This window comes from Carassius gibelio, chromosome B5, assembly GCF_023724105.1.
Source record: "Carassius gibelio isolate Cgi1373 ecotype wild population from Czech Republic chromosome B5, carGib1.2-hapl.c, whole genome shotgun sequence".
NCBI lineage: Eukaryota > Metazoa > Chordata > Actinopteri > Cypriniformes > Cyprinidae > Carassius > Carassius gibelio.
Genome location: NC_068400.1, coordinates 13034558 through 13057506, shown reverse-complemented (window position 1 = coordinate 13057506; position 22949 = coordinate 13034558). Strand labels below are relative to the sequence as shown.

At 35.7% G+C, this 22949-nt stretch overlaps 2 protein-coding genes across 2 annotated transcripts; one reads left to right on the top strand and one right to left on the bottom strand.

Annotated features, from left to right (window-relative positions):
- Positions 1 to 2004: 2004 nt before the first annotated feature.
- On the bottom strand, positions 2005 to 6803 carry LOC127958491 (RNA-binding E3 ubiquitin-protein ligase MEX3C). The gene is made up of 3 exons (XM_052557372.1): positions 6663 to 6803; positions 6027 to 6535; positions 2005 to 4984 (listed from the first exon to the last, which is right to left on the bottom strand). The coding sequence occupies exons 2-3, from the start codon at positions 6505 to 6507 to the stop codon at positions 3903 to 3905; spliced, it is 1563 nt and encodes a 520-aa protein (XP_052413332.1). The 5' UTR covers positions 6508 to 6535; positions 6663 to 6803; the 3' UTR covers positions 2005 to 3902.
- Positions 6804 to 7740: 937 nt separating this feature from the next.
- Positions 7741 to 22295, top strand: stpg2 (sperm-tail PG-rich repeat containing 2). The gene is made up of 14 exons (XM_052557467.1): positions 7741 to 8007; positions 8704 to 8813; positions 8895 to 9044; positions 9542 to 9706; positions 11227 to 11342; positions 11936 to 12047; positions 12690 to 12791; positions 13026 to 13185; positions 14946 to 15109; positions 17558 to 17650; positions 18874 to 19042; positions 19376 to 19491; positions 19843 to 19989; positions 21132 to 22295. The coding sequence occupies exons 1-13, from the start codon at positions 7902 to 7904 to the stop codon at positions 19975 to 19977; spliced, it is 1698 nt and encodes a 565-aa protein (XP_052413427.1). The 5' UTR covers positions 7741 to 7901; the 3' UTR covers positions 19978 to 19989; positions 21132 to 22295.
- Positions 22296 to 22949: the final 654 nt, after the last annotated feature.

The following is a 22949-nucleotide window of genomic DNA, read 5'->3' as shown; positions in this document are numbered from 1 at the left end:
AGTGTACTGTTTGAGTAAATGAATTACTCCTGGATATTGGTTTGTTTTGACTCAGAGGGAGCGTCAGCCATATAAAGCTGCAGTAGGTAACTTTTGTAAAAATATATTTTTTACATATTTGTTAAACCTGTCATTATGTCCTGACAGTAGAATATGAGACAGATAATCTGTGAAAAAATCAAGCTCCTCTGGCTCCTCCCAGTGCTCCTATTGCCATTTGCAGAAACTCCATCGCTCCCGGTAAGAAAACAACCAATCAGAGCTGCGGTCCGTAACTTTGTTTGTGTTCAAAATGTAGAAAAATGTATATAATAAGCGAGTACACCATGAATCCATTTTCCAAACCGTGTTTTTAGCTTGTCCTGAATCACAAGGGTGCACCTATAATAATTGTTTATATTCGGACTATTTTAGATTGCTTCGGGGGTACTGCGGCGGAGTAACCCAGTACCTTTGCGATTCTTCATAGACATAAACAGAGAGAAGTAGTTCCGGCTACGATGTTCTTCCGCAAGACGCAAGCAGTTCTGTTTATTAACCGCTAGAGCGTCAAAAGTTCCCTACCGCAGCTTTGTATATAAAAAATTCTAACTGAACTTGTAAAAAATATTTCAGGATATCACTGATTTCTTTCTGTATTTTTGATCAAATATATACAGCCTACATAAGACTCATAACAGAAACCATCACAAAACAAGCTAAATATTTACATTAATCAGAAATTATATTTTATGAACATATGTGACCCTGGAGAACCAAAAAAAAAACAAAAGTCGCTTTGTCTTTTATGCTTGATCACTGCAATGAGTATGTGGCCAGAATATATTCCTTTGTGTGTGTTAATTTTTTTTTTTATTTTGCTTCTTTTTTATGTATGTGTGTATATATATATATATATATATATATGTGTGTGTGTGTGTGTGTGTGTGTGTGTGTGTGTGTGTGAATTTATTTATTATTTAATTTTAATTGTAATTTTTTTTGTGATGCATGTTCATGTTGTCATGGAGATCGAGCAACCTGTGATAAAGAGCTGGTCAAACTACTATTTTTGCAGCGTGCACTGCAGTACATTGCTTGCATAATGATCGATTTGATGGATTTTAAACTAACTAAACTAAAGTAATAAACATACTTTAGTGTGACTAAACTAAAGTAATAAACATACGGTACTAAAGAAATGTGAGCTATTCTTGATTCAGTATTTGATCAGAGTGCCAAAAGTTGAAGATATTACAAAAAAATTGATTACAAATACAAAAATTGCCCTCATTTCCACTGATAATAACTGGATGCCACTTAAATTAAACACGCAACTTGGCACAAGTAGTGTTTAGCATTGTGTACTACAGACTATTTCACATATTTAAAAACCAGTATGCATTATGTACTGTGTAGTACACTACAGTAGTATTTCATTCTGAACACAGCTTGTGTGTCAACCAAAGGGAGCGATGGTGTGTGTGTGTGTGTGTGTGAATGAGGGACTTGTTGAGCAGGTTGTGCAGGCTGATGAAGATTTTCTGGTGTGTTTCTTCACTTATTACTACTTTTCTGTTCGTGCTCCTCAACATAACTTGATCTGATCAACAGAAGACTGACTGAAACATACTATTATGAGAATACCTGGTTTTTTCTGACACTATTAACTTTGACAATCTTTTTTGCATTATCTAAAATTGCATTGTGTTTTGCATTGTTTTTTTGTGTTAAAATCAGAGGCTGTTAGGATAACCTTGAGGCTGAGTATTTACCATGGTACAAAAAGTTTCTACCAAAATGCAACAGCTTCAACTGCACTGAAATCAATATAATTTATAACTGCAGTTTTATGCTGAAAATGTGGTTACCACTGCGGTTTTCATAAAGGAGAACTATACTACCAAACTTTGTGCTTTTCATGAATTTAATCAGATATTTTATTCATAGATTCATCTTTGCAACAACATGGAAATATAAAGATGAGGCCTAGATGAAGGTAAAACTCAAATCACACAGAACACATTTGTTTTAAATGAAACAATTTATTAAGGAACTTTTAATATCAGAAAAATAAAAATCTTGATTCTTTTTTTACAGCAAATATATAATCTCAGTGCTTTGGCCATAGGACAGTAAGGCCATTTATCATAAAATATATTTTAAACTTTAAGAATACAACTTATATGCCTTCATGTCCCTGCATAAATGTATATACATATTAAAAGAACAGTAAAATGATCAACTACAGAAACATTGTTGCAGTGTGATGGTAAAAAATCCCTCTGATAAACATATAATACCTAGTCATGTCTAAAGTAGGACTTTTATTTTGTTCATAATGTGGTAGTATGCAGACCTAATGCAGCATGTATATATATCCTTGGCTGTTTTGTTGCAGTTTAGGAATCGTTAGATAATAAATCATGCAGGTGTGCTCTTTCCTGCTCTATAGTACCTAACATCAATACTCTACAAGCTAATACTTACGGCAGCCGACTGCTCGCCTTTTAGCCTTAATATATATCTTAAAACTTATATTATGTATGTATTTGAATATGAAATATAAACTACAGAAATACTACAAAATTCCAAAAAGAAAAACTTTCAAGGTGAATCTTGAGAGGTTATGGATCTCTGATGCCTTAGTTTCTCTGAGTTTAGTGGTGTTTGCGCAAAATAAACGGGCAAGTAGTCGTGTCATCCTACACTTCGAGAGGTTTATACCACATTATCTTCTACAAAATCACTCCTCTCAGGTCTGAAATGACTCACTCCTCTCGGTACGACACCGTGCCATGTCCTGGCAGGACCCATTCATTTAAGGCAAAGAGAGGAGTCATAAACACGTACTGTAATGCAAGCTACGAAAAAGGGCCTAGTGCATGAAATAATTAATTTACACATTTAATCACGACTAATCATTTGACAGCACTTCTTCCATCCAGCTTTTGCATACAAATATGTGGATGGCATCATTTAACTGAATGTGAAATTGGTTTGAAACACAAGCAAAGTTGAAGTTGATCTAAAAACTACCTGCATGTTATTTGACCGTTTAACAGCAATTTATGCATGAACTGATTCCTGAGCAATTCATTCACGCAAATTCAATTTGCTCACAAAATATTTCACCTGAAATTGACAATTAGAAGAAAATGTTGTCACCTTCTGGCCATCCAAGATGTAGAGGAGTTAGGTTTCTTCATCAGAACAGATTTGGAGAAATTTAGCATTACATCACTTGCTCATCAGTGGATGCTCTGCAGTGAATGGGTGCCGTCAGAAGTGAAGAGTTGCATCGTCAAGACGTTTTAACTTCAAAACATCTAAAACAAGAGTCCGCTATCCAGTGATGTAAAGCTAAATCTCTCCAAATCTGTTCTGATGAAGGAACAAACTCATCCATCTTGGACGGCCTCAGGGTAAATAGATTTTCAGCAAATTTTTATTTAAGGGTGAACTATTCTTATAATGAGGACATGCAATGCCCTTTGGTTTTGTATTGCGTCTGGAGATGCTCAAAACTGTCCTGAGGTGGAGTTCAGGACGGCTCTTTATGATCTCGTACTGCTCGACTCTAGTGTTGTGAAACAGAAACTAAAGGCCACAGATGCTTTCGCAGCAACATCGCCAATCCACATCACCACCGTTGTGGAATCAGGCACATGGAAATGTAAACAAACAAGTCGATACTTTGAAAACAAAACAACAAAAAGTGATGGCAATTTAGCACTGCTAAACCCCAGCGCTGATCACCGCAAAGAACGACGCGACGGCTAAACGCAAACCTTTGAGATGAACTCAACTGTGGTTATTAATCGAAAACCTGCATGTCCCAGTTATTTCAACATAATAAGGAAGAAGTATTTCAATGTAAAAAATAAACCCATCTCCAACCCCATCCCTATTTTTTCTTCTCTCTATGCATTTTGCAGGATGGAGTTGGAACACTCCAAACAAACAAGGTTTTGCCCGCCCAGGACAAGCGCCGCCACGTTGTCTCCGCAGCGTACGCATGCAGGAACTTGGCTGTGTTTGGGGATAGTGCGCACGTCCGGCGGAGAGCTGGAGCCTGTGCTGTCGCTAGATGGTGAAAACGCGGAGCCGAAGGCCGGGAGGCTCTGGGAATTCTCCTGCACCATCCGAATCAGAGGATAATCCTCCGGAGGAGACGGAGACAGACGGGATGGAGAGAACCTCTGTGTAGTAGGCAAACTCGCTCCTCCCCGCTCGAGAGCACTCCACAATGTCTGATTGGCCAACGGCGCCGTCATCGTTAGCCCGTCGTAACCCGCAGGATCTTCGGTTCCCAAAGGCAACTGGGAATCGCCAAACCAGAACGTGCCTCCGCTGTTGCCTGGACTGAGATCCGCCACTGCGCTGCCTTTCCCGCTGTAGTGGGACTCGCTAGAGTTGCTTCCGAGCGAGCTGGAGCTGTCGTTGCGATAGCCTGCAGCATTGGTGCGGAAGTTTGAAACGCCGCCGGAGAAGACCCAGGCTCCGTTACCACCCGACTCGAAACCGACATCAGTGCCGTTGTAGTGGAAATCATCATCGTCCACAGTGGTGTCCACACTTCCCACGGTGCGCATCGCAATATGAGCCTCGATCTCCTCCCGAGCTCGGTCTACGTTCTCGGGCATCCCGGTCACCTCAAACACAGGTTCTTTGTCGCGGCTTGGTGTGACGATGTAGGTGTGGGTTTGCTGCTGGATCCTCTTGATAGTCGCTCCTTTCGGCCCCACCACGAGCCCTACCATCCGATACGGCACCCGAACCTGGATGCTGGTCTGTCCCGGATGGCAAGGAATGCTGTTCGTCGGTGCCACTTTGTTCCGAGATGCCCGGATGAGGGAAAAATGCTCAGCCGCCGACAGAATCTCACGCTTGGCTGTGATGACATCCTCCTTCCGGCCGGTCACTACAAACATGGGCTCATCTCCTCTCACAGGGGTTTTAATGTAAGTGTTGGTCTTTGCTCTCAGAGCTTTGATTTTGCAACCTGAGGAAAATAGAAATACAAAGACAAGTCAACACTTTGCTAGCTTAAGAAGACATCTATCCATCAATCAATCAATCACAGGCATAGACAACTGAGCTCTTCACAGGAGTAATAACTGCAGTCCTGGATGCTGATTGGTCAATACTAACAGACTTGATATGGTAAAGTGTTGTCAGTGTGTTAGTAAAACACAACTTGTTTTCATCCAGTGCAGTGAAGAAACATCACGTCATTACAGATAAGTGGGGCAGCTGTAATCTATAGTGAACATGACACATGCAGTTCAATGAGGTCAGTGCAAGCATATATTATTAATCACCAGTTTCATTATGAATGTGCTGATATTGAGAAATTGGCCCACACAATTTACAAATAACTACGACTAATAATCAGGCTTATTACTAATATTAAAAATAAAAAAGGTTTTGTCTTTTGTTTAACTTTTTTTTTTTTTTACTAAAGCATATATTTTGAATTAGTTTTTATTTATATTTAGCATTTCATTTTAATTTTAGTTAAAGTTTCACTAATTGTTTTGAGGGGGTTTTGGGCCGTTTTTGTTTTATTTATGTCTATTTTTATTGTCTAATTTATGAATTTTTATTTCAGTTTGTTATTTTATTATATCTAGTAAGTCATTTTAGTCACACTAAAATAAAATGAAAAATGTTGAAAAATTAAATATACGTGTTTTTGACTTTTTCAGTTTAATTTCATATTTATTTTTGCGTAAGTACTGAAATTTACTTTTTTCTATTGTTTTAGTTTCTGTTTGAGTGAACAATAATAACCCTGGTTCAAAGTTAATTCAGGTTTCTTTATCAATAATTTTGTTAATCATATATAATTAAATTATTTTGTTAATATATATGTAATTATTTTTTTCACGAGGCGAGGTCTGTGAGAATATCAGCAGGGCGAGTACAAATATGAATCACTAATCCAGCTGGCCTCATTATTGTTGAACACTGTTGAAAAGTGAGACAAGATGAGTCACGATTTCAATATCAGACATGACACATTAACAGTCAATCAAACCCACCCTGCCGACCAACTATCTCCGCCACATGCTCAGATGTGGGCACCATCACACACTCTGTTGTGTTCACGCTCTTCCTCCTGGTATTGAGCGCACACCTCTCACCCTCCTGCATCATCATCATCATCGCCATCACGCTCCCCTGAACCGGGTAACCCTGGGACTCGCCCGTCCCATCCAGGAAGAGCCCATCGGTCCCCGGGGCCTCCAGGGCTGTGAGCTCAGCCCTCAGATGGTCCAGATCAGTATCATGCCTGATGATGATGTTGTTGTTGTTGGTGGTGGTGTTGTCCTCCTCTGATCCAGTTTGGGACAAGGGCTGGAGGTCCAAAACCGCGCCCAGCACACCCAGATGAGAAGTATCACGTAGTTCTGATGGACTCTCTTCATCCCGGAGGCTCATCCGGCTCAAGATCTGTACCGGTACCGAGAGATCCGGTTCAGTATCGTCGGACTCCAGGAATTGAGCTGTGTTACTGGGCATGCTCGACCAACAACGTGTCCTGCTTTCACTGCGGGACACACATAAACAAACAAAAGTGCCATGACAATGAGTTCTCCGCGCTCTCGTTACTGTATTAAAGTGTATATGATTAGATTAAACGATTCGTAAAGTGTGTTTAGTGAAATTGAACTTACAGTTGATGTTTTTAGCCGTGGTTCCGTGACCCTGCTCTGCTAGATCTCTTTGTTTACGGTTCTTCGGGGATCGTCGCGCAGGTTCGTGAACAGCGACCTGCCACCGCAGCGCCACACACCGGTGCGGATGAACAGTGTAGTTCTCGTTTTAGCAAACATAATATTACATTTATATTTATTTGGGTCATAATAGGAACTATAATCATAAATTAATTGACACTTTTAATATTTTAAAATAAATAAAAAAATATGTAATTAATATAATTTACTGTAGTTTCTCTTGTTTTGTTATTTCAGTTCTGCTTTGAGCATGTTTTTCTGTTTGAAAATTTCCGTTGAAATTCAAGATTGTGACGCTCATAACATTAGTTTGTTTATTTATACATTTCGTGCTTTTCCTAAGCAGCCAAAACTTTAAACTGAAATGTATTTTGGCTGTAAAAACACTTAAATTAATTGCACTTTTTTTAAATTATAAAATTATGTGATTTCCAAACTTCTGCTTTAGGCTGTTTCTGTGGCGCTGTCTTGTTTGTGTTTTTGTTCTCATTTGTTTGTACTAATATGTTATATTTATAATTATTAATATTATTTATAGATATAACTTATATTAGCTATAAAGTTAAAAATATATATTTGATGAATATATATTTATAAAATATATTTTAATAATATAAAGTTATATTAATAATTTGTATAAACCAGCAAGTAATAAAGGCCTAAATGTATAAATTTAAAGTGCTAAAGTGAATAAATAAGTTGTTTAACAGTTGTTTAAAAGTTGGGGACTATTTTTTTAGTTTGTTTATGTTGTGGTTATGTAAGTTTTATTAACACTCGTCATTTTTATCGTTATCGTTACTTAATTATTATTATTATTATTATATATATAATATTAGTGTTTAACAGTGTTTAAAAAACTAATAAATGTTCATTTGTTTATTTATTGAGGTTTGAATGCAGAAAATGAACACGTTTCTCTAGTTTAGTGTTTTTCTAACCATGACCATATGTCAGTGTCCAGGCAACGAATTAACTCATGAATATTAAGCAGGTAAGTGACTGGCGGCTTCAGGAAGTGTACGAACGTCTCCATTTACCTAATTAATATTCATGAACACCGAAGTCCAGGCAACGCGGCGACGCGCTCCAGTGACCGAGACGCTTCACTGCTCTCACAGTGTTACATTCATTAATTACACACGTTTAATCGTTGTAAAATATAAATAATTCATCAGCATGTATGATCGGGCTCCCAGGTTTACACATCTGACATCAAGAGGCACCACGTCTGAAATTGGACCAGGATCGTATAATATTAGCAGGTCCCTGAGCAGTAAAAGAGGTGAGTTTCATTTTTGGCAGGAACTGGTCAATTTTAAAACCTCTTTAAGAAGTATTTAGAAGTTCTTCAGTGGTTCTCTGCGGTCGCCGTGATTTTGCCAAGTAAGACATGTTCCTGGATCAACATCTTTTGATGATCCTGGATCAACATTACTGTCAAGAAATACATACTTAACCCAATCCCTACCCCTAAACCATACCCTACCCATAATTTATTCCTTAAATTAGAGGGAAATGATAGCTAATTAACAGGAGTGTAGAACCACAGAATCCTGATTGTAAGCCTAAAACTGACATTTCCTGAAAAGTTATTCCTTAATTCTGATTGGTTGATTGGAATGATGTTCCAGGATCAACATGGATGTTGAACCATGAACATGTTGTACTTGGTGAAATCACGCTCACCGGTTCTCTGCAGCCTTCTTATATTGATTGTGCATGCAAACTTTTTTGGTTATTATTTGTTAGTGCACCTGTGATCATCTACAAGCCACTGCATTTGTATAGTATACTATATACTACATATAGGATAATATATATTTTTATATATTTTATTAATTAATTAAAATTATTATTATTATTATTTGGATTGTATGCAGTAAAATTTATATCTTTTTTTAATTATTATTGTTACGTATTATGTATGTATGTATGTATCAAGCATGCATGTATGTATTATTTCTCTCTGTTTCTGCAGATTCGTATGCCCCCTTCCTCTCACTGTCCAGTAGAGAGTCTGGGTTCCTGGGGTCAGGCAGTGCTCTCCTCTCTCCTGGACCGGGACAGTACAACAGTGACATTACCAGGGTATTTTCAACTTTTTTTAGCATCTCCTCGCAAACAACTGATATCAGTCATTACTGCAAACTTATAACTAGAATCTTGCAGAATCATATTTTGGGAGGAAAGAGTCTCCAGAATCGCTCCAAGCGCTTTGGTGACGTGGTGTCAGATGTGCCGGGACCGGGAGAATACAATGTTACAAATGATGTTTCACCTGCAGAGAGAAGACAGACCGGTCCAGAGAAGAGCCCAAAGGTGAGGCATTAGTCTGGGTTATTAAATGGACTCATTTTTTTATTATGATGAGATATAAAGATTCATTTATCCAAGTGCTGATAAAAATGTAACAATAAAGCAAATATTATTAAATATAATAAAAATAATAATAATATTTAATATTATATATAATACATTTTAATAAAGTATATTTTATAACAAATTATATAATTATATATATATATATATATATATATATATATATATATATATATATATATATATATATATATTTTTTTTTTTTTTATTTATTTATTTATTTATTTTATTTTTTTTTTTTTTTTGTATAAAAGTGCGTTTGACATTTTCACACCAATTAATCACATTTCCCACCAAATATTTAGAGAAGTATTTTATTCACAATGAATGCATCTCTCTTGGTAAACCCAAAGGATTTGGATACTTTTTTCCTTGCAGCTGTAATGAATGTCTCTCTGATAATGGTCTGATATTATATGTCATTACAATGTCTGCAGGCCGTCTCTAAAGCGGCGAGGTTGCTGCTGAATCCTGATGCCCCGTCCATCCCGTCTCCTGGACAGGCGTTCGGATATGAAGAGGATGCTCAAGGTGTCCTGCACCGGCACAAACCCCCCAGCAGAGACCAGACCCTCGGGCCGGCCTTCTACAGTCCCGTACCGGTCAGACAGATTACGAGCAGTGTGTGTAAACGGATGTGCACGTCTAATGGAGTGCTTTGAGTGTGTGTGAGGTCAGATGTGTGTGTGCATTAACAAAAGAGCGTCTAATGCCCCTCCGCTCTGCATCATTAGTGCTGGGCCTATTTCCATTACTAATGATCGCTGTATTATTTTAAAAAGTCACAAAGTGCAGCACTCATCCATTTTACTGTCAGGACCGAAAAACCCTGGGTAATTATTCTTTATGTTATATTTCAGTATTCACTTACAATAATGCAGCAGATGCTGGATTCAGCTTTAATCAAATCATCTTTCATTTGCCACTGAGCTGCCAACTTCCTCTAGAGGGGGAAGAACTCTTTATCAAAGCGCAGGGCCATCCATCATGCTGCGTCTCTGTTTCTCTCTCTCGTCTCAGGTTTTGCTTGTTGATTACACACATTCCACCCATTCCAACACTTTTTTTTGCACATTTTTCGACACTTTATTTAGTTTCACTGAAGACCACTTATTGACCAAAACCTATAGTGAGCCATAGTGTGCATAAAACATGAAGCTCAATCAGGTTCATCAAGGTTTATTAACCCTTTTCATCTAGGTTTCATTATGAATGCACTGGCATTGAAAATTTGGCCAAAGCGATTTACGATTTATTATGACAAATAACCATCTGTTACAGCTAATACTTAATATTGCATAATAAATCTAAATAAATTGTATAATAAATAAATAAATAGTACAATACAAATAAACTGTATAATGAATATTTATAAATCCATTCTGTCAGTATAAATCAGCTTTGTCTTTAGGTAAAATATTATTCATATTTCATATATAATTTATAAAAATATTCGGGTTATGAAATATACTGTAAAAATGGTTAGCCGTGTTTTTGTTTTTTTAGTTATGAAATCTGACAATACCCCAAAATTCATGAACATTTTAAAATTACAAAAAAATTCAAAAGTAATTTCTAAAATTAAACAAAGTTCCAAGTGAAATCAGGCTGTGAAATATACATGATAATAATATTACAATATATATTATAAAATCTTGCAAAGTAACAAAATAAAGTGTAAGAAAAAAAGTGTGTGTTTGTATAAAGAATAAAAACATAGTGTTATGTTGGTAAAATAGTTATATGAGCAATTTTTTATTAATAGTGATAATGTGTATTATCTTTTGAGTTGGTGTCTCATTCAAATAACATTTTATATATTTAATATATTTATTTATCAGACATGCTGAAATATTCTTTTTTAATGTATTGAGAGTTTCGATCATCTAATTATGATATTTTCTGAATTATGAGGGGTTTTATTTTGCAGTTAAGTTTTAATGCAGGAAATGGTCTTAGTGGACTTTGAATGTTAGATGATGCGCTGTAATAGTTTCCCTTCAAAACAGAAGTCTGTATTATCCTCTGATGAGAGTGAGCTCAGGAACAAACATTCAAGGTTAAAGAATTTAAATTACAAAATATATATTGAAAAATATCTTTGTTTTTTGGCATTTTGTAGGAGGATCTGCCGTCCTCTCAGAAGTATAAAGGTGTGCATTTCGGGAAGATGTCGGGACGGAGAGATCAGGTAACGGGTGAAGACGGACCTGGACCAGGACATTATGATCTACAAGAGTGAGTTTGATGGATGCAGACTTTCTTATCTGCAACACAGCATTTGCATTGTCTTGCAAAATTTATTCTGAAGCATCTGGACTTGGTTTTCCGTGTGCAGATGCTTCAGAATAAATTTTACAGACGGACCAACCGCAGTCTGTTCTCTGACCGTCTGACAAACACTGTACACAAAACTCTCTATTTCAAGACTCATGATTTTTCTATTGGCTTTTGGATTACTGCAGAACAAAATCTCATGATAATCATTATAATCTTCAAAAATGAACACAACCTTTATGGATTTTGAAGTCTAAATATAAAAGTAAAAAGCTAAATGTTGGCTATTAATGAACTACACCACAGTCACATGACTTCTACATTTAGCCATTGAGCTTCTTAAAAGTTCACTGATGTATTTTATGCTGCACACATTTTTTTTTTAATCTTGAGCTTGTGTTGAACCTCTGACCTTATTTCAAGAATTTAATCAAAAACCCATTCAAAAAAGCCATTGACTTCATGACGATAGAACCAGAAGTACCAAAAATACGCCATCCCTGCAGCACTGCATGGTGTGTTTGATGAAATGCTTGATTTTGTGTGTGTATCAGGGATCACACTGTCCTCTATGAGAATGTGAATCTCAGACGGGATCAGAGAGGCCGTGCGGAGCTGGTCATCCCTCGCTACCACGAGCTGGTGGCTCTACAGGAGGAGAAGAAGGTTTAAACCTCATATCCTTTGGATTTAGTCTCTGTTACATATGTGTAGCTATCAGAGGAAGTCGTTTTGGATGTTTGTTTACAAAGACATTCGATGCCACTGAAGCTTTGGCTCCAGATAAAGTGTGTCAATTCTGTGTCACTAAATGCACAAGTAATGACAATACTGAAACACGCTGATATGATAACTTAAATTCATCAAACCTACACTTTTTCCGGTTTGTAGACAATCTATTAAATGCCTTCTGATATTTGCATGCATTTACTACTATACTGTTTTCATTTATTTGTATTACAAGCTTATTATCAGTTTCATAAATATACATATCAGCGTCTGCACCAAATCTGCACTCTGAATAAAAGTGAGGTGTTTGTTTTTCATCCATATTCACACTATATCATACTATATGAGCCATAAAAGCCTGATGTTTAAAATATGTTTCTCAAAAACACATATGAAAACTCAAGAGGTTCAACAAACGGTTTTGATTTTTAAGAGGATTATTTTGCAAGCTTGCATGTAGATGTTTTGTCTTGTCTGTAGAGGGCACTATTGCAACAAGACCTGAGCTCAAATTTAGATGCGTTTCTGCATGGATGCTTTTACTGTATTGGGTACAATTAACTGTGTGTGTATTTTTAGGGTATTCCAGGACCAGGGCAGTACTACATAAAGAGTCAGTTTGAGACTGCCAGTAACCCACATGCTCCTGTGTTGAGTCCACCCTTCCTGTCTCAAGCTCAGGCAACAATTTTTAATCTTCATTTTTGGACATGCATACCTGCTAATAAAATCTGCTCAATCTGGAATGAACTCTCTGGAAGTCAAATGAGACCTTATTGACTTGTTTAATACACATTTCTGATCTCATCTGTGCATGTTTTTTAAATAATCTTTTGGTAAAATACAATGACAAAAGTAAAATGTGTTGTGAATGTGAATGCCTCTTCATGTCACTTTCATCTGATCTCTCTGTAGCGGTTCAGTCCGGTGAAGGATGAGACGCCCCCTGTAGGTGCGTACAATGATCCACGCTGTGCTCTGGAGATCCTGAAGAAAGGCAGAGGTGTGAAGAAGAATCCTTTCGGCATGACAGCTGTACGCTTCCTGCCAGGAAACAGATCGAAAGCTACGCCAGGTTTGTACCTGTGTGAATGTGACTTTGTGCAGTATTCTGAATGAAAAAATATATAATATCTATGAAACACAGTGAGAGGTCAGATTTGGGCTGTGCTAGCCAGAGGGACAAACATGAGGTTAGCTCTAGATTTGATACTGCTACACAAATGCTTTACATGAGCAGCAGCCAATCAGATTTCAAGCTACCTTCAAAGCGACCAATCAAAACACTCAAGATGCATTTTAAATTGCATACTGTCTAGTCTACAAAATTATAATTAGTGCCTCACAAATCATAGTACATTGAAAGTAGTATTCCAAAAGTGTTTGGTATACTAGTGGGGATGTAACAATTAACCGCAAGCTGGTTGAAAATCGATTCAAATTGGTTGAGATGCTAAACAAATCGCAATTCAATAAGGGGTAGAAGTTTATATTATTGTGTGTCTGAGAGGAACTTACTGTCTTGAGAAAAGTTTAGATGGTATTTTTTCTTTTGCTATTGCCTCTGTATAATACATATTAAAGTTCATATATGCAGTGCTGCTGTGTTTACAGCAGAAACCAAGGAAACGCTTTTAGCGCCACCTGCTGGCAGAGAGTGAATCTGCTTCTCGTTCATCTGCTGTTTCTGTTTCATGCAGATGTTTTTTTTTATGTATAGTTACACAAAACTAAAGTCAAATCATTTAGTTTTTGCTTCAAATTTTGAAATTATACAATCTAATTTAGATGAAAAACTGCTCATGTTGCATGTATGCAGAATCTTTGTTTGGATCATGATTAAATTATTTAATGTCATTTTGTAAAAAAATAATACTTGTGAATCGAACCGTAATGAATTGTTACATCCCTATATACTAGTTTATCTTATTATTTTTCTACAAAGCAATCTCTCAAGATGTTATTTCATGAAAATATTTTTGCTCAGTTCCATTGAACTACTTTCTACTGAATTTGATATATATTTTTTAGTTTAAATTTATTTTTATTCTTCAGTAATTACATTCAAAGTAGTCAAAGTGCAATAAACGCAATGACCTACAGTGTTAACCTGCAATTAAAAATCTATTTTTACCTGATTAAACCCATAAAATATTTTCTTCTAGTCAGCAAAAACACATTAACGTGACAGTAAAGATTTTTATAAAATAACAAAATGTTTATATTTCAAATAAAGTGAAAGTGAAGTGACATTCAGCCAAGTACATACTCAGAATTTGTGCTCTGCATTTAACCCATCCGAAATGCACACACACAGAGCAGTGAACACACACACACACTGTGAGCACACACCCGGAGCAGTGGGCAGCCATTTATGCTGCGGCGCCCGGGGAGCAGTTCGATGTTCGATGCCTTGCTCAAGGGCACCTAAGTCGTGGTATTGAAGGTGGAGAGAGAACTGTTCGTGCACTCCCCCCACCCACAATTCCATCCGGCCCGAGACTAGAACTCACAACCCTTCGATTGGGAGTCCAACCCTCTAACCATTAGGCCACGACTTCCCCGTAAATTGTCTTTTTCTTTAGAGATTTATATTCATCAAAGAATCCTAAAGAAAATCTCAGTTTCCAAAAATATATGAAGCAGCACAATTGTTTTCAACATTGATGATAATAATCAGAAAAAACAGTAAAAATATATTTACAAAATTAAAGTTTTATTGTATTTTTAGCATATAAGTGCAACCTTGATGAGAAAAGACTTCCTTAAAAAACCTTAAATAAAAGTGCAGCTCCAGTAGTAACTAATCGTCTAACCCGTGCATGTCTTTGCTAGGTCCCGGTGCATATAATGTGTTTGAGTATGGCCTGGCTTATGAGAGTTTAAAGAAAGCCTGTCTGGAGAGCACGAGGAAGGGTGCCTTCGGCTCTATTGCACCACGCCGGCTTTTCCTCCCCAGCAAAGAGCAGATGAGCCGCCCGGGGCCGACTCAGTACAAGGTGAGCACTTCTTCAACCCAGAAAGTGTGCACTCATTGTCTATTGTCTATTGTGCGCTTATCTGCCTGCGCCCTTGGGAGCTTATTCAGACTTTTCAGAGAGTTTCATCCAATGAATCGAATAAATCTTCCATAAATCCCCTTGAACTGAATATTTCTCAGCGTACACTAAATGTCAGGCTACAATCTAGAGCCTATCCTTTCAAAACGTACCACAGGTTTAGCCAAAATGCCGCAATTGCTGCACTTAATGGCAAATGTCACTCCAAATTACTGTTGCTGGTGCTCAGGGTGAGGTTTTCAGATGAAGTATCAATCATTCATGCAGCAGACGTGAATGCAGACTTGAATTGCTTGTTGGCTTGTTCAGGAGAGGTGTGCTTTTACTTTTTCAAGCGGTCCGAATTAACAGTTCTGTATATATATATATATATATATATATATATATATATATATATATATATATATATATATATATATATATATTATATATATATATATATATATTATATATATAATTTTTTTTTGACTGTACTAAAGCATAAAAATACTATGTTTTCAACTATGTAGGTGAAATGCTCAGTTAAAAAAAACAAACAAACAATGCTTTGATCAGTTATTCTACTTTGAAATGTGGGTTCTGTGACTGAATGTCTGTTTTGGTGACTCCGCCCACTGCTGGTTTACCCAATAGGATTTCGACACCACCGTTTGCCAGATGTTAGAAAATACAGCTGGTAGTACAGCTATGGAAAGCCAGCAATTGAACTGAGTCAGAACTGTGTTCTACCCAACCTTAAACCGCCCAGCATCCATCTAGAAAGCTCTGTGGCCAAAGGAAAACAGCATTAAATGCTGTTAAATCAATTAATTAACTTACAGTTTAAGGCTCTTCACCTTTTATTGTCAATTGCACTTGTTCCTGTTGTGCATTCTCAATTTGGCAACCAACATTAGTGTAATTGCATTAAATACTATAAAACAATTCTATATAAAACAATAGAGGATTTACATCAACATTTAATATCTAATGTAAAAGTGTATGGTTTTAATGCAGGGATGCCTAGTCTTGTCCCTGGAGATATACCTTCCTGCAAAGTTATTAATTTGAAAAAAAATAAAATAGCAATTTTATGCCTATGTATTAGTAGAAATAAGTAATGTAATACTTTTTATATTAATTAGTACAGTAATCTGATTCCACTGTTTGGAGATGTAATTAGTAGCTAGTAGTCAAAGTTCACATATAAATGAAAATTCTGTCATTAATTTCTGACCCTCATTTCATTCCAAACCCATAAGACACACCTTCGATCATCTTCATTACACAAATTAAGATATTTTTGATGAAATCCGAGAGCTTTCTGACCCTCCAGACAGCAAGGGAACCACCACGTTCAAAGCACAGAGAGATAGTAACAACATAGCTAAAACAGTCCATGTGACGTCAGTGGTTTAACAGTGATTTTATGAAGCTACAGGAATATCTTGTGCGCAAAGAGAACAAAAATAATAATAAATTAATTCAACATTTTTTTTCTCTTCTGTGTCAGCTTTCTTGCCAAGCCCTACTTATTGAAACAGAATATAAAGACGATGAACTAAGAGAGACGGACGTTCTTAATCATAGTGAACGTGTGTCAAAGACTGAAACAGAAAAGAATATTATATTTATACCAAAAAATATTCTTGTAGCTTCATAACATTACAGTTGTTCCACTGATGTTACATGGACCATTTTAATGATGTCTTTACTACCTTTGGCCTTGAACCTGTCTGTTGTGTTGCTGTCTGTGGAGGGTAGACAGCAACACAGAAATATCTTAATTTGAGGATGAGTAATTAAGACAGAATTACTCATTTTTGACAGAATTTTCATTTTGGGTGAACTATCCCTTTAAATACTTTTTAGATTAACTAAACTTAAAGGTGCTGTAGGGAACTTTTGTAAAAAAATATTTTTTACATATTTATTAAACCTGTCATTATGTCCTGACAGTAGAATATGAGACAGATAATTTGAGACTATTGCCATTTGCAGAAACTCCATCGCTCCTGGTAAAAAATAACCAATCAGAGCTGCGGTCCGTAACTTTGTTTGTGTTCAAAATGTAGAAAAATTAACATAATAAGCGAGTACACCATGAATCCATTTTCCAAACCGTGTTTTTAGCTTGTCCTGAATCACTAGGGTGCATCTATAATAAGTGTTTATATTCGGACTATTTTAGATTGCTTCGGGGATACCGCGGCGGAGTAACCCAGTACCTTTGTGATTCTTCATAAACATAAACAGAGAGAAGTAGTTCCGGCTACGATGTTCTTCCGCAAGACGCAAGCAGTTCTGTTTATTAACCGCTAGAGCGTCAAAAGTTCCCTACTGCAGCTTTAACTGTATTAATAACTTGTAGTAATCTTGTATATGGTCTTGCTTTCGTGTTTGCTGCAGGTGGAGAAAACAACCGAAGCGTTATATAAGAAAAAGAGTACAGCTGCTTTCAAATCTGCCACAGACAGACTTGTGGGTTCACTGTACGCCAAAGTAAGACAGACACAACACTCCAAAATCACATTTAGAAAAATCACAGATGAGATCTCTTTTAAAGCTCAATAGTTTCTCTTAGACATGAATTGGAGAGCAAATTGATACTTTTGAGATACTTTTTGATATTGAGAGTTGTCAAGCTCAATGTTAGGATTATGATGTTTTGCATCAACATTATTTTCATGACAGTTATTAATAAATTACAATAGTGCCTTGGAATTATGTATAAATCATTTAAAAAACATTTTAAGTTATTGTTAACATATTGTTATTGTGATGGACAAATAAAAACAAATATAATAATAAGAAGAATTATTATTAATGTTGTTGTTGTTGTTATCCTTATCCTACACTTTAACTTCATTGATGTATTTTAATTCTATTGTTTCTTTTGTTTTTATGTTGTGTTGACATGTGAAGCACTTTGAACTGCATTTTATGTATGAGAGTTGCTATCCTTTAAAAAAATAATTAATTATATTATTATTTTAAATAACACATTACATTTCAATTCATCATAAAATATAAATATGGTAGAATTTACATTGTGTTTTTGCATCACACAAAGGGGAATTTTGAATTTTGTTTAACTGTCATGAATCATGACATTGATTTCATTATACAAAACATTTTAATGCTCTTAAAAATAGTCTTGTTCCTGACAGGTTTGGTTAGCTTCACCCGTCTAGATGTTTCTCTCTCTGTCTGTCTGCCCGGCTTACAGACGTCTATTTACACAGCTCTATAAACAAGACGTGCAACTCTGAGTGTGTGTGTGTGTGTGTGTGTGAGTTATTTGACTGTGGCTTAATTCACAAAACTGTCTTTGCATATTTATTCATTAGCCTTGTCACTCTTGACTGACATCTGTATTTAGTATTTTGAGGTTAGTTGATTTTCGTTTGCTGACATGATTACAGTCGTGCCAAAATGATCCGAATGCAATTATACAAATGTGCTATAGTTACATACACGTCTAAATAACTGGAATATTTCTAGTTCTGTGCAGTTTAATTTCTATGTACAGCATCTGTAGCAATTTGACTCGTCATTAGTTTTGTAGGAACAAGCAAAAATTGTGTTTGCAGTAATGCACTTACAGCACAAACACACACACACACACACACACACAGCCTCCTGGCTCATATGTACTTGCTGTAAATACATTGTGCAGATGATGTTTATGGTGCTGTGGTTAGATATTAGATTTCTCTTGGCAGGATACACCTCCGCCAGGCTCATATAACGTGAGCGAATCATTTGAGAGGACACACGGCCTCCATCACTACAGCGAGCCCCAGAACGAGAAAGCACGCAAACGACAGAGCTGCTTCCTGTCTGCTGCCCCCAGAGACGCCGGCTTCCTCCACTACGACCCTGAAACCCCAGGTGACCCAAACTCTGACAGTTATTAAAGGAACCTACACTAACTTCATCTTCATGGCATATGTGGCCTGCTGTTGATTTGCTGAAACAAACAAAGCAGAACTATTACACTGGGAGTCTAAGGGGCTAAACATTCAGTAATTAAAAGCAGAAATGTGAAGGTTGTATTTTTGTTTTATTTTAATAGTTGTTTGATTGGGACTGCTGTTGTATGCCTGGGAACTCCTTGCCTTACAGACAAAACGTGTTGATTTCTCCATGTAAACAGCAGTTTTAAACATGGGTTATGTTTAAGTATTCGAGTTAAACTAGCTGTTGTTTATTTGTGGTTTTCAGGTCCGGCTCATTATAATCCAGATGTTAAATCAGGCTCAAAACTTGCACTGATTATCTCAAAAGAAGATCGCTTTAAAAGCCCTAAAGACCAGACCCCTGGACCCGGAGCATATGAGGTATGTAATGCATATTGTAACATTTATATTTACGTGTATAATTAATGTGTGTATATATATATATATATATATATATATATATATATATATATATATATATATATATATATATATAATTTTATTTAAAACCAATGCCTTTTTTATAATTTAAAATAATTTATATATATAATTATTTATATAATATTAGTAATAACAATAATCATATTTATTTATTTTGGAAATAAATTACATTGGTGAAACACTTTCCTGTGATAAAATCAAATCAGATATATGTATTAAACAAGATGTATTAAATGTATTAAATCCATGTCCTCTACATCATGTGTCACACTCTGGCTGTGTGTGTTGTAGTTGAGTCCGGTCATCATGGACACGGTTCTGAAAGGCACCTTCAACGTGACGCTTCATGATCCTTTGGTGTCCAGCACGAGATCTTTACCTTCATACAGGTCTTTGAGAAAACCCTCTGCTCACAACAGTGCCTAACTCAGGTCAAAGGTCAGTGAGACGGATTAAGATTAAGTTTAGTTTCAGTGATTGAGATGTCTTTGAGGTTTTTACTGGTCTGTCCGACTCTCTCCTGCTCTCCTGTCTGTTTGATTGAGACCAACATCTGTTCCAAACAGATTCACCACAGCAGCAGCATGAGCTCTGATTTTATATTCCCTCTGAATGACCGATTGATCTCCTGAAACCAAAGATGGCCAAATAAAACATGCATCATATTTTTTTGATTTACATATGCTAATTAGATGTTTCATTAATGGCATATGAGTCTGCTCACTGCTGATGGATAACAGGAGTTATGGCTCTCAGATTCACTGGAATTGATTTAGCTTTATTTCTATGTAAATTGACTTTTTTATGTCAAAAGCATTTGTATGTCTCTCTCTCTTTCTCTCTCTCTCTCTCTCTCTATATATATATATATATATATATATATATATATATATGTATATGTGTGTGTGTGTGTATATATATACTGTATACACATGCATAAACAACTAAAAATGACAAAAACTCAATGGACACTGATTCAAAATATTAATAAAAACTATAATAGTGACTTAGTGATACTGAATAAAACTGTTTGAGAGAACTTAGTGAATATAATTGCAGATTTGGGAACAATTGTTGAAAATCATGAGGTTATTTGGTCAAAATGCTACGATTATTTATTTACTACTGATGTGTAAAACAATTAGTAATGATGTTAGTAATGTAAAATGTAACTAACTTACAATAACAGTGTTGTGTAAACAAAGAAAATACCAGTCTTTGAAATTATTTTTTATTTTAAAGAAGTAACATTACTAATTTAGAAATGTCTTAATTATTTAAATGAAGACTGAAAATAAATATTCTCTCTGGATCTAGATCTGTATTTCAGTAAAAAAACTAAAAAAAACATGTAATATTATGTAATATTAGTAAAATGAAATAAAAAAGATCAGCAATGCAAAACAAAGAGGAATATAAAAATATAGAAAAAATGAAAATTACATGAAAACATGCAATTTATAAATTTTTTAGAAGCAGGTTTTAAAATATTTTTAGGCAATTTGGAACAGTCTTCCTTTATGCAATTGCGATCTTTTCATTCCTCACATTTTCCTTCTGTATTCTAATTTGTTTTTCAGGTCACACACTTCCTAAAAGACCTCGGCTAAGCCTCTCCTATTAAACACATGCTTCCCAGGAGTTCCTGTCACACACACACACACAAACCTCTTTATGGGTGATATATTTCCCCAGTGCTCACGGAGAATAAATCAGGATTCTTTAATGGGTTTGATGTTTCAGGGTTTTTGTGCGTTATAAATTCTCAGCCCTGCCCACAATAACACAGTGCTAATGTAGAGAGATCTCAACATGCACACACACAACATCTTCATATTGTTATACACATCCTTTTAATCTAATTAAGCATTTACACACTCTCATTATTCAGCAGATAGAGTGAGGTCGAGGGAAGAAGGGCGAGAGACGAACGAATGAAAGAAAGAGAGGTTTTAGCTCTTTATTGAACTGACTTGTTTTACATTTGCAGGCTAATTGAATCAGATAAATCACTGTGGCGGCTCTCGCCCTGCGCGTGTGTTTGTCTCGCGGAGTATACGGATGTTAAAGTCAATGTGAAATCATAATTGAACCCATTTGCTTTCTTAATGCACGATCTTGGACTTGTTGTGAACAATTCATCTGTGCATGTTACTCCAAATAACAACTTTTAGGTTAACATCATCTAGGTCATGTGGCTGTTGGATAATGTTAATCAATATCGTTCAACAGTCGGGTTCTGGATGCCATTCATTTTCTCCATAAGGGAGTGTATTTTTAATGATATATAAACCATTAAAGGCAGACCTGCTGTGAGCTACAAGGTTGTTAATCGATGGTATATGCTTTCATTAAAGCCATCAGTATGCATTATTTCAACTTAGTAATGTTTTTAAATAATTGTAGTCAGCAATGGAATTCCTGGTGAAAAACTACATTACCCATGATTACATGCCAATCTTCAACAATTGGTGAACAGAAACAAAATCACAGAAAAATAAATTCAATCCCACAATGTTTACATATCCAAACATATCAATTACTTAAGCAGTTAAATACAAAGTCTTAATTATAATTTTTTTGTCTTTTTTACCCAATCTTCTGATCAAAAATGGGTCAACTCAAAGGTAAAATCTTGATTTCTAGTGAAAGAATTACATAAACGAAGAAGAAAGCAATATGAATGAATATTTACTGTTTAATCCAAACATTTTGTAGAAGGGATTTTCAACTGAGATTTTGAAGAAAATGACTTTCAGAAAGATGACATTATTATTTTATTTTTACCCAGAGATTGGTATGTTAGTAAAATCTCTTGACTTCAGCATTCCTTGATGCATTCTATGTCAATGGTGACAGTTCAAAAATGAGAAAAAGCACTTTTCGTGTTTTGCAAAGTTTGCATGATTGTAACTCAAGAAATATTGAAGATCATTTTAGATTCTGGTTCTTGACAAATGTTTCATTTGGTATCTCTATTTTTAAAACACTATGGTTCAGTCCCAATTTGGATCTGTGTCCAAATAGTTTAATTTTACCCATTTTCAATGGCGGAAAACCAAATATGGTAGCTTTGCATACATCTATCTAATACTCATTGAGTTTAAAGAAGACCAATTACAGAATGAATACTGTTGAAATTAGAAATAAACAGTTATTTATTCACATAAAACACAAGAAAATGCAGAATTACTACTTACTGTAGGTTTTCTGCAGGTCTAAAAAAGCCTTAATTTCCCCCTCCACAATTTAGGGTCTTAAAAATGTATTTAATTGGTGCATAAAATTGTATAATTAAAAGTTTCATGCACTGCAAGAAAAGAACACACATTCCTTCCTCAGTATATTTTATTTTCCAATATAAATATCTGAATATGCAGTAAAGTTTTATCTTAAGG

Coding starts and splice junctions, on each gene's coding strand:
- LOC127958491 (XM_052557372.1), bottom strand. CDS start 6,507: ATGCCCAGTAACACAGCTCAATTCCTGGAGTCCGACGATACTGAACCG. Junction 4,985..6,026: donor GGAGATAGTTGGTCGGCAGG/GTGGGTTTGATT, acceptor TATTTTCCTCAG/GTTGCAAAATCAAAGCTCTG.
- stpg2 (XM_052557467.1), top strand. CDS start 7,902: ATGTATGATCGGGCTCCCAGGTTTACACATCTGACATCAAGAGGCACC. Junction 9,707..11,226: donor CCTTCTACAGTCCCGTACCG/GTCAGACAGATT, acceptor GGCATTTTGTAG/GAGGATCTGCCGTCCTCTCA. Junction 17,651..18,873: donor TGGGTTCACTGTACGCCAAA/GTAAGACAGACA, acceptor TTCTCTTGGCAG/GATACACCTCCGCCAGGCTC.